This window comes from Vicia villosa, unplaced genomic scaffold (genome assembly GCF_029867415.1).
Source record: "Vicia villosa cultivar HV-30 ecotype Madison, WI unplaced genomic scaffold, Vvil1.0 ctg.000256F_1_1, whole genome shotgun sequence".
Taxonomy (NCBI): domain Eukaryota; kingdom Viridiplantae; phylum Streptophyta; class Magnoliopsida; order Fabales; family Fabaceae; genus Vicia; species Vicia villosa.
This window is the reverse complement of record NW_026705109.1, coordinates 527,345-538,227: the sequence shown is the minus strand read 5'-3', so window position 1 is coordinate 538,227 and position 10,883 is coordinate 527,345. Positions and strand designations below refer to the sequence as shown.

The window sequence follows — 10,883 nt, the reverse complement described above, 5'->3', positions numbered from 1 at the left end:
TCTGACTTGTTCTGATACATGATCATAATTGGTTGACAGTGTAAAACTATTTTACACTGTCAGTGCATAACCCTATTTTCCATACTTATATACCAAAAACATCGATAAACAATATTTTAATTAAAATAGTTAAATTAATATTAATTTTGAATTAAAAATAAGTATCAATAATAAATATAAATATACGAAGTTAAACTTGAATTATTCATATACAACCACTATTAAAATAAAATAAATTAAATAAACTAAAGATTATTTAAATTTACGTGACAATTGATTCACGTAATTTAGTCTACTTAATTTAATTTCTTATTATTTAACCCCAATAAAAAAAAACTCCAAGAATTCGGTATCTTAACTGAAAGGTTTATGCTTCACTCATTCTCAGTCATTCTCAGTCTGTGGAACCACCGTCGCCTTCCTCCTTCACGCCGCCCTAGTCCACAAATCCGTCGGTGTCCCTCACACCTCTGCAAACTCAATCAAAATCAGACCTAATCTCCATCGCACCTTGAAAGTTATTGAAACCCATTATAGTTTTCACTTGCCGGCGCCGCGCTAGTTGCTACCAAAACATAAATTTGCTCATTGTTTCATCTATTTTCTACAATAAAGAGCACGAAGGCGGTGACGGTGAACCAGTGAAAAACGGAACAGTTAAGATGAGCGAACTACGGCTATGCTGACGGAGGCGACCTAGGTGGGTGGATTGAGAAAACAGGTAACTGAAACGGGTCTCTTTTCTTTATATATATATATATATATATATATATATATATATATATATATATATATATATATATATATATATATATATATATATATATATATATATATATATATATATATTTTATTTTTTAAAAAGAAATAATCAGTTAAACACATGGTAAACTTTAAACTTTAGACCGTAAGATTAATCGAACAAACGTACTTATATCAAATTTTGTTCTGACGTTGGAATTAGGGTTTCAGAAATCAGAAGAGTGGGTCACGCTGCCTAATTCACTTTGAGCTTGTCTTCACAGGTTATTACTGCTGTAATAACATTCACAATTATTTTTTTCCTGGATTTTTTAATTCATAGACATTTGTTAATTTTGAATACAATTTTTAACAAATGTTTTTTAGGTTTTAGTTAGAGTAGTTGATTTGATCCCATGAAGAAATTTAGAAACTTGAAGAGGAGATTGGAAAGACCTGTTGAGTTGGATAAAAGCAACAGTGAGACTAGGGTTGAAGATGTCGATTGGATTTGCTCCCTTTCAGAGTCTGAGATTGTAAGTTTATTCTCGTATATTTATGAATGTAATTTTTTATATTGTATCTGTAATATTGACTATTGACTTATTCATCTGTGATACTTTTGTAACTATTGACTTAATCCTCATGAATATATTTTTGTTTATTTATAATAGTAATACCAAAAGTGATGAAGGAAATTGAGAGGTTTAACTATTATAGTCCTCTCTATATAATATTCTTGTAATGTTATGGAAGCTGCTACACTTTGGGATAAGTTCTGTTGTGTGTTGCCTGATATTGAGCGTGTTCTTTGTCATGATAGAGCTATTTCTTGCGAAGTAGTGAATTCCTGGATAGTGGCGCGCAGATGTCTACCCCAAAAATGGGATAGCAGGATAGCATATAGCGGGATGTCCAGTATTTGATCATTTTTTGGACAAATTACATTAATAATAATTATAAAAATATGGTATGAAGTGGAGAGGGAAGAACGGAGTGCAAAGATAGTTGAGAGAGGAACTTGTGATTTTTCTTTGAAACGTTGGTGAAAGAAGGTTATGATTGAGTCTCTATTCAAATTTGATTGAAAAATCCAAAATTACCCATAAAACTTTTTAAATTAAAGGGGTATTTTGGTTTTTCGGAGGGGAAAGGGATAGCGCGACAAAAACCGCTCAGGGCCTGAAATTTACCTTATAGTGACCACTATAGTGTTTTGCTCCGCTTAGGCTCTTCCCATAGCGGCCGGCTTCCGCTTTGCTATAGCAGGATAGCACTGCTATTGGCCGCTATTGACTACTCTGGTTTCTAGTTGTGCAATTATTTGTTTTCCTTATTATAGATATTTTCCTCCTCTTTAATATCCCCGCTCTCTTTTTATTTTTATTTTTATAAAAATTCTTTTTTTAAGAAAATGCAAGAATTAGAAACCAACATGCATCTAGCCAGTTCATTAAAATGTGTTGGGTAACAGTGCATGTGGCTTTGACCTGTTATATGTGCAAATCTTGTCTGATGTTGATAATGCCACACATGGCTAAATGTGCCAAGTCTCTTTGATGAATTTTAGTGTTCCCCTTCACCTTAGTGATTTATTTATGTATCTTTGTGAAATTTAACATTTGAAATCTTGGCAGGATTTTATGATTAGCTTGAAATTGTTGATCAGGAAGCGAGCAGAAAGGATAGGCTGTAAAAACTTGGCTGACAGATTCGACCTTAAGACAATTCGAGCTATTGGTATGTCATATGCTTTTATTTAAGACCTATAATACACATGCCTTTTGAAAAAAATCATATGTATACTTGATTTTGCAATATGTCTAATTTTCTTAGAATTTGAATTATTGAGATTTAGTATTGGATTTAGTTGAATATTGCTGTATTCATTTCAAATAATTGAAATTCTTAATATCCTGTGCTTGAAAACCAATCCACTTCTTTCATTAGTAGCTATTAGCTAGACAACATATGACTATTAAGTAGTTGAACTATTTCAATATCTGAATTCTCAAATAGTTTGTGAATCTTTATTTATGCAGCATTTGTTTTGATGGAAAATCTCAAAACAGAGGTAAAGGACACATCACTTGTACCAGACTCGGTAAAATCTACTGCTTTCTTAGATGCGTGCAACATACTTAAAGGCAGTAACGAGGTTTCTGCAACTATCGAAGAGCTTAGTAAAACGGTTGGTGCTGATATACAACCAATTCTAACAAGGTACCTATGCCAAACTCTACTGTTTGTGGGAATGGACTAAATATATGATTATTGTCTGATTGAATGTGCAAATTATTTTCTATGGTAGAACTTGAGCTTTATTACAAATAGTTACATGGCTTATGATCCATTTTCACCATGGAGCATCTGTAAAAGATGTAGCAGTTAACTAACTGGTTGACTTTAATAATCAATGAATACGTCAAATTTCCACTAGAACCATGTGAAAAATAGAAATCAGAGTGTTCTGAATGTGCTTGAGTGAGTAAAGCACTCAGCATCCATAATATTTATACACTATATAATTAATTACATATTATGTTTACAAGGAGAAATAAATAATAGTCCAACTTCCTAAATGCATGAATCTAAATATACATGAACCTAAAACTTAAATGCTCTTTTTAATGGAAAACATACAATGTATTTTTTCTATTTCCAACACTCCCCCTCAAGCTGGTGAATAAGTATTCTCCATTCCCAGCTTGGATATAATTCGTTCAAAATTTGAGCAACTCAATCCTTTAGTGAGAATATCCGCAAGTTGCCCATGTGAGGACACATATGGGGTGCAAATCAGCCCACTGTCAAGCTTCTCCTTAATGAAGTGTCTATCAACCTCAATATGCTTAGTTCGATCATGTTGAACTGGATTATGTGCTATACTGATAGCTGACTTATTATCACAGTAGAGCTTCATGGGTCCTTCCCATTTGATTTTCAAATCTTCTAAAATAATTTTAAGCCAAAGTAATTCACAAATGCCTTGTGCCATGGCTCGAAATTCAGCTTCAGCACTAGAACGTGCTACTACATTTTGCTTCTTACTCCTCCAAGTCACAAGATTTCCTCCAAGAAAGGTGCAATACCCTGTAGTGGATCTTCTATCAACAATTGATCCTGCATAGTCTGCATCAGTGTAGGCCTCAAGTGTTGTATTTCCATTTCTTTTGAACAAAATTCCTCTTCCTGGAGTTCCCTTGAGATACTGCAGGATTCTATGAACTGCTTGTAAATGGATCTCTTTAGGACAGTGCATGAACTGACTAACCATACTTACAGCATATGCAATATCAGGTCTAGTGTGAGACAAGTAAATTAATCTCCCAACTAGACGTTGATACATTTCTTTATCTACTGCAACATCTTCTTCTGTATTACCCAATTTAAGACTTGGATCCATAGGAACGCTCGCTGGTTTACACGCTGTTTTTCCTGTCTCTTTGAGTAAATCTGTAATGTATTTTTGTTGTGATATAAAAATGCCTTTTCGGGAATGTGCCACCTCGATTCCCAAGAAGTACTTCAGCTTTCCAAGAGCTTTTATTTCAAACTCCTTAGCCAAACAATGACTCAAGATCTGTTGCTCCTTCCAATCATCTCCAGTCATTATAATGTCATCCACATATACTAACAAAACTGTTACTCCCCCTTGTGGCGAGTGTTTGATGAACAAGGTGTGATCCCCTTGACTTTGCTTGTACCCCAAGGATGTCATAACCTTAGTGAATCTTCCAAACCATGCTCGAGGTGATTGCTTTAGGCCATATAACGCTTTTTTCAACCTGCAAACTGTATTGTCAGACACATTTTTTTCATACCCCGGTGGTACCTGCATATAAATCTCCTCCTCAAGTTCCCCATGTAGGAAAGCATTCTTCACATCAAATTGTTGTAAATTCCAACCATAATTGGCAGCAAGTGACAAAATTACTCTCACTGTATTCATCTTCGCAACCGGTGCAAATGTTTCTGAGTAGTCAATTCCATAGGTTTGTGTAAACCCTTTGGCAACCAACCTGGCTTTATATCTTTCGATTGATCCATCAGCCTTATATTTTACCGTGTACACCCATTTGCATCCAACTGGCCTCTTTCCTTCTGGTAAAGTCACTATCTCCCACGTTCCATTCTTCTTCAGTGCGTCCATCTCAATATTCATGGCTTGCTTCCATTTTTCATCAGACAATGCCTCAGAAACATTAGTAGGTATGGAAGTAGCGTTAAGGTTTGTAAGGAAGGCTCTATGGGTAGGTGAGAATTTTTGAAAAGAAAGATAGTTTGAAAGGGGATATAAAGGCTGTTTGGTGCATTTTCTGGTACCTTTCCTAATAGCAATTGGAAGGTCTAGGTCATCATCTGTTGTTTGGGTCATAATTTTATCCTGCAATTCAGAAGAATTAATTACCTCATTTGAAGGAGTCGAGTCAGGCTCTTGAACTTGTGTCGATTCAGGAACGGCCTTTGACTTTCTCATGTAAACCAGATTCTTTCCATATCTCACATCCACTTCAGGTTCACGTTCAACTACTGGTATATTTGATTGATTTGACTCAACTCCCAGTTCTTCAGGCTCAGATGGGTTTGGTACAAGTGTGTTTAACTCAAGACCAGAAAGATCGGGTCTATTTGACTCGAAACTGGAAGAATTAGGTGGATTTGACTCGAGACCAGGGAGATTGAGTGTATTTGAGTCATGACCAGATGTATTTGACTTAATACTAGACAAATTGAGTGTATTTGACTCGAGACCAGAAAGATCAAGAATTTCAAGCTTATCTTCCTTAAAACTCTCCCCCTGAAGATAAGGTTGAGTGAAGTACGGTTCCTCTTCATGGAAGGTTACATCCCGCGACACAAAGAATCTTTTAGATGGAGGATGAAAACACTTATATCCCTTTTGAGTAGAGGAATAACCGACAAAAACACATCTTAGGGCTCTAGGATCGAGTTTTTTCCTGTCTTGACTATGCACATGGACAAATGAGACACACCCAAAGATTCGAGGTTTGAGATTACTACTTGTTGACAAATTTGGATAGAAGGAAGAAAGAACATCCATAGGACTCTTGAACCCTAATACTCTAGAGGGTAATCGATTAATAAGATATGTGCTAGTGAGAACGGCCTCCCCCCATAAATATTTGGGAACATTTTTATGAAACAATAGTGCTCGGGTTTGGTCTAATAGATGCCCATTTTTTCTTTCTGCGATTCCATTTTGTTGTGGTGTTTTAACACAAGAAGACTCATGGACAACTCCCTCTTTTTGACAGAAAGAAATAAGAACATGATTGAAGTACTCTTTTCCATTATCAGACCTAAGTCTTTTAATGTTTACTCCAAATTGATTTTTAATCATGTAGAAAAACTTTGGAAAAACAGTACTGACGTCAGACTTGTTTTGGAGTAAAAATACCCAAGTAACCCGGGTACAATCATCTATAAAAGTCACAAACCACCTAGCACCTGTTACATTTGGATTAGTAGAGGGACCCCAAACATCTGAATGAATAAGATAGAAAGGGGAAAGACTTCTTTTGTTGTTTAATGGAAATGGTAGACGCTTATGTTTAGCAAACTCGCACACATCACAATCAAGACTTTCAATATCTACCTTATTGAATAAAGACGGAAACAAAACTTTAATGACTCCAAAAGAAGGATGACCTAATCGACAATGAAAAAGAAAGATTTTTTCCTTTTTGGAGAGTATTGACTCTGACATAAATGAGTGAGACAAGTGGACATTTGTACAGTGACCTGGTTCTTCAAGATAGTAAAGGCCATTCCTTTCTCTAGCACGTCCAATCGTCTTTCCCGAGTCCTTATCCTGAAATATACAACAATCATTAAAAAAAGTCACACTACAGGATAAATCATTTGTAAGTTTTTGTATGGAGACAAGGTTCATGGATAGCTTCGGAACATGGAGAACCCTTTTTAAGGTTATAGAATGATTTATTTGAATATCTCCAAAGCCAGCTACAGTTACAAGAGTACCATCAGCAGTAGAAATTTTTTTATTACTGGGACAAGGGGAATATGTGGAGAACTGTTTTGAAGAGGGTGTCATGTGGTCTGTGGCTCCTGAATCTAATATCCAAAATAAATGAGAAGGTGTTTCTGAGACATGAAATCCAAATGAGAGTGGAAGCTTACCAGAATACGCCACACTACAATTACTTGATGATTTTTCCATACCAGAAAATGCAGGGACAGTGGCTGGAACAGTGCAGATAGTGGCTGAAACTTGCAAACAGTGGCTGGAACTTGCAGACAGTTGCTGGAACTGTGCAGACAGCGGCTGGAACGGTGTAGACAGCGGCTGGAACGGTGTAAACAGCGGCTGAAAAATGTGCAGAGTTGTACCAACGGCTGCAGAGAACTGTATGAAACAGTACGGACGGCTGCCGGAAAAGTATAGATAGCGTTTAATTGAAAAAACTTGACAGCACGTGTTGCCCAGTCAAGATTTAAGGGTTCTGACAGCATAAAAATGCCCGGTCAGATTTCTAAATACTGATATTAGCGGAAGTAGAGTCCCCTAGATTAGGAGCTCTGATGCCATGTGAAAAATAGAAATCAGAGTGTTCTGAATGTGCTTGAGTGAGTAAAGCACTCAGCATCCATAATATTTATACACTATATAATTAATTACATATTATGTTTACAAGGAGAAATAAATAATAGTCCAACTTCCTAAATGCATGAATCTAAATATACATGAACCTAAAACTTAAATGCTCTTTTTAATGGAAAACATACAATGTATTTTTTCTATTTCCAACAAACCATATACACAAAAGAGGACAAACCTAATGAGTTTTTGATTTATTTGTTATAAAATTTATGTTAAGCTCCGCTCAACCTTACTAAGTTAGTTCGTAAGGTGAGGAAGTCAACTTATGCACACACATTTTCAGGTCTTTTTGTCAAATATGATACTATCCATACAACTCTCTCAAGTCCAAAGATTGGATATCTGAAGTGTGACCTGAGCCATCCAATTAGAGCTTCTAATATGCGTTGCGCCTTCCGCAATCGGATCAGATATACTAAAAGTCTAGTATTGAGTGTCAAATGGTTGTGCTGGCTGTATTACATTGGGTGATATATGACCTGAGTTTTATGAGTTATATCTCTCATCTTACAAGTCAATTGTGTAAAGTTAAGTTAGGTCCAATTTAAATTTCTAGCAGTTATCAAGGTCTATCCTTGATCGATTGAGTCACACTTCAACTGTTCGGTCCTGAGTATGAGAGGTGTGTTAAGTGTTCTACATTAGATGAGATATGACCTTGAAATGTGTTTATAAATGGGAGGTATCCCTCACCATATAAATTAATTTATTCATTCTTATGAAATTTAATGATGTTATCCTCTGCACTTGAGCTGCTTTTAATATTTTTATTTACGTTTTGTATACAGTTCGCCGCCAACTCCCAAACGAAAGAAGCGGAAAGTTAGAAGCGAAGAATAAAAGATTTTGTCCTGGGAGGACCTGAAATTTATTGTCCTTATTTTAGTGTCTTAGCTTGTGCTGTGAAAACACTGATATTGGCTAATGTACGCACACAGTAACTTTTTTATTTGCTTAGCGTTAACAGTTTTGTGCAAAGATTGTATTGATGTGAGAAAAAACCAGTGCAGAAAATGAAGATATGAAATTTTGCAATGTTTCAATGAATAGCCTTTTATTTTTACGTCTATTTGCATGATATATAAATAGTTGGGAGTAAATATGTTGATTGAATTTAGAAAATTGTTGTTTGCAAGAATGTATAGTAAATATGAGAAGTGGGTCTGATTTCTGTGTGTATGGAGTTGCTATGTTGATTGAATTTAGTGTTTCACTATTGGTGTTCACCATTGAGATTTTAAGCTTCTTAAATCTAAGCTTTATTTTGGTCAAAAAATTCCATCACCATTGCAATCATATAAAATATTATGAAAATGAATTTTTATAACCCTTTTTTTATTCTATTAATTCGAGAAAAACATTAAAGTTTTTTGCTCTAAAAATTCACTTTCTTCATAATATATATATATTTTTAATTTACTCTCTTTAGTCCCATACATAAGAAAATGAAGTTAAAAAATTTCTCGAAATTTCAATAGGATAAAAAAGTCCCAGTTTGAAATTTCTATTGGAAGTTAACATCTTTAATGTATTTGATTTAAATATTAAAACCAGAAGTTTTATTAATAAAGTTTTCAACACACAAACACAAAACTATTGAGTTTGAAATTGAATATTTAAATCAGAAATTTGACAAGTTTTTATAAACTTTTTTTTTCTTTTTATATAAAAATTATGTTTATTTTTCTTTACTATGAAGAACAAATTCTTATGGGAAGATTAGGGTGTAGTAAATAGATATGTGGATTAATCTTGGAGAAATCTACATACCACTCTCTTTTTTATACTTGGCACCTCCTCATATTTTTTTAATCCAATTTTATTTTTATTGAAAAATGTTGAAATACAAAAAAATTTCGGAAGAAATTTCCGGTAAATTCCTCTTAATCTTGTCATTCTAAAGCCCAAAATAACATAGTGAGATCGGGCTGGACCCTGCACACCAAAAGATTAAAAATGGCCAAAATCAATGTCCACGCCATCCAAAACGAACAAAAAAAGGCAATTTCTTTTTTCACCCATATATGTTCTTCCTAACTTCTGGCGAAAAATTAAAAATGCCTCAAGTTTTCGGAGATGCATTTTTGGACGCACAATTTTCACATAAAATAAGTGCAAATTGTTGAGTTCCCCTTAGTTTTTCAAGGGTTAATTCGAAGATGCATCTTGTAACACTCCGAATTCAATTAAATTATATAATTGAATTTAGTTACATTTTATTCTAATTATTTGGGTGATTTTACACGCCTTTAATTATTTATTTCTATGATGATGTGATTATTTGGCATTGGTAGGTATTTTGTGGGACTTATGTAGAGTGGTAAGAATCCTTTAGAATTTTAATTAATTTTATTTGATTAAAAATATTAGAGTGATAATAAATAAAAAGAAAATAGAGAAATTAGAAGGTTGGGTAGAAAATAGAAAACATGAGAATTATGGGGTAAGTGGTGAAAATTGAAAAGTGAGTTAGGTCAAGATGTAATAATCAAAAGATTACATTAGGTTTTTGATTAAAAAGGGATTAGTGGGAGCCAAAACTTGTTAGTACGTAGAAGCTGAGCAATTTGAGAGAAAAAGAGGCAATGTAACTATAAGGGCATGAGGGAGAAAAAGAACTACCAGTGCTAAAAATCAAAGCTTTGCTGAAAAATTAAGGTAAGGGGAAATTATTCTTTGATGGGTGTATGTCATTGTAAAGGGTCTAAGGGATCCTAACCTTCTTCCTCTATTATTGACAAGATTGACTTCATGAGATGGCGATGTATACTATCTCTCAATTGTAGTGATTTAATTTTTTCATGCAATGATTATATGTTGAAATTCGTATGCCATATGAATGGAAAAATCTGAATTGGTGCTATCTTGTGTTATACTTTGGTGTTGATAAAAATCATTGATGAAATTACATGATTTAATTGATGGTGATGTATAATTGGTGTTGTTTAGAGGAGGTTTATGGTTAATGTATTATGGGTGGTGAATTTTTGATTTATCTGGGTGAATCGGGGGCGAAATCAGAGCTTTGGGGAAGCTCCAATGGTGAAAATTGTATTCTGATTTTGGCAGGTTTGTGTGTTCTCGCCTAGCGAGAACAGAGGCTCGCTTGGCGAGCTGTGCAAAGAGGAGGGGGTCTAATTCTGGCGATCTCGCCTAGCGAGGAGATCCTTCGCACGGCGAGAGCTCCCCCATCGAGCTGGTGTGTTGCCTAGCGAGGTTGATCCCACATAGCCGATTCGTTTCAACTCCATTTCCTCGATAGAGCTCTGTTTTTGTGATGGTTTGGTTGTGTTAAGTATTGATCATCAATGTCTGATACTATCTAATATGGATTTATCAATTATTTTCATGATGAAATACTAATTGAGTTAATTTTGAAAATTGTATGATTAGCCGTGACATATGGTTGTATGTATGTTATGAGTATAACATTGTTGGTGGTGAATTTTATGGTGTTATACTAATTGGTGATATTATATATGTATAGGTGGGTCAT

The 10,883-nt window shown here is 34.7% G+C and overlaps 1 protein-coding gene across 3 annotated transcripts; it reads left to right on the top strand.

Moving 5' to 3' along the window:
* Nucleotides 1–340: 340 nt before the first annotated feature.
* LOC131626065 (uncharacterized) lies at nucleotides 341–8,452 on the top strand. Of its 3 annotated transcripts, none has more exons than XM_058896881.1 (6): nucleotides 341–721; nucleotides 965–1,025; nucleotides 1,136–1,277; nucleotides 2,379–2,481; nucleotides 2,784–2,964; nucleotides 8,176–8,452. In XM_058896881.1, the coding sequence occupies exons 3-6, from the start codon at nucleotides 1,158–1,160 to the stop codon at nucleotides 8,225–8,227; spliced, it is 456 nt and encodes a 151-aa protein (XP_058752864.1). In that variant the 5' UTR covers nucleotides 341–721; nucleotides 965–1,025; nucleotides 1,136–1,157; the 3' UTR covers nucleotides 8,228–8,452. The 3 variants fall into 3 exon arrangements, with proteins under 3 accessions (XP_058752864.1, XP_058752863.1, XP_058752865.1); XM_058896880.1 differs by having other exon boundaries at nucleotides 342–721; nucleotides 1,129–1,277; XM_058896882.1 differs by lacking the exons at nucleotides 341–721; nucleotides 965–1,025 and having other exon boundaries at nucleotides 1,139–1,277; nucleotides 2,411–2,481.
* The last annotated feature ends 2,431 nt before the right edge of the window (nucleotides 8,453–10,883 follow it).